Consider the following 801-nt stretch of genomic DNA (forward strand, 5'->3'; position numbering starts at 1 on the left):
AGAGACCCTTATTTTATTTTTCCCTATTTCCCCCAAATCCTCAGCCCCCTAAAAACACTTCCCGCTTCATCGCTCCACCCCCATTACCCAACCCCCTCATCAGTTTCCTCTTCCCAGCGCCAAAACGGCGTCTTCGGATTCCTCCGTGAATGGGCCGGAAGTGCGTCATGCCGAGGCGCCGAGGCGCTCGTTTGGCGCGCGCGCCCTGAGCAGCCCGTCTGAGTTTGCTTCTTGGGTCTTCTCTTCTTTCTCCCTGGCTTTTGACTTTTTCTGGACCCTGGTGTCTTCAACTCCCGGGATGCCGTCTTCTTTACTGGGCGCGGTGATGCCGGCCTCCACGTCGGCTGCAGCCCTGCAGGAATCTCTGGAAAATGCCGGGCGGCTGATCGACCGTCAGTTGCAAGAAGACCGCATGTACCCGGACCTTTCCGAGCTGCTCATGGTGTCTGCCCCGAGTGAGTGAGCGATGCCCCTTTGATTACTACTTTCTCAGCCAAAAGATTCATGGGTTATCCCCTAACGTCCTTATCCCCCGGGTTAGTCGAGGCGAGAGTCTCCTGGGACGTAGGGAGCAGTTTGCTACTGAAGACCCCCAAACAGCCTGTTTTCATTTTTTTCCCTTCTTCACTTTCTTCATTGTAGATACTGGAGAGGACAGGAGTGAGGAGCAAGCTCCCAGTTAGAGTAGAAAGAGGCAAAGATCCAAATGCTTCGGATGCACTCGCCAAGGCAGAGGATCTCTTGATCTAACTCCCATCGTTATTCATTCTTCCCATTCACATTTTAGAAAATCGGAAGCGC

At 53.6% G+C, this 801-nt stretch overlaps 1 protein-coding gene across 3 annotated transcripts in view; it reads left to right on the top strand.

The window, feature by feature from the left end:
* Positions 1-23: 23 nt before the first annotated feature.
* NUP155 (nucleoporin 155) overlaps positions 24-801 on the top strand; it is a 63,951-nt gene continuing 63,173 nt past the window's right edge. For 2 of the 3 annotated variants that reach the window (XM_006156314.3, XM_027774877.1), the window contains exon 1: positions 25-455. In XM_006156314.3, coding sequence (XP_006156376.1) covers positions 299-455 — 157 coding nt within the window. In that variant the 5' untranslated portion in view covers positions 25-298. Of the gene's footprint in view, positions 456-801 lie in introns of all 3 variants that reach the window. The other variant, XR_003550661.1, reaches the window with a different exon arrangement.

This window comes from Tupaia chinensis, unplaced genomic scaffold (genome assembly GCF_000334495.1).
Source record: "Tupaia chinensis unplaced genomic scaffold, TupChi_1.0 Scaffold000489_1, whole genome shotgun sequence".
In the NCBI taxonomy this organism is placed as follows: domain Eukaryota; kingdom Metazoa; phylum Chordata; class Mammalia; order Scandentia; family Tupaiidae; genus Tupaia; species Tupaia belangeri.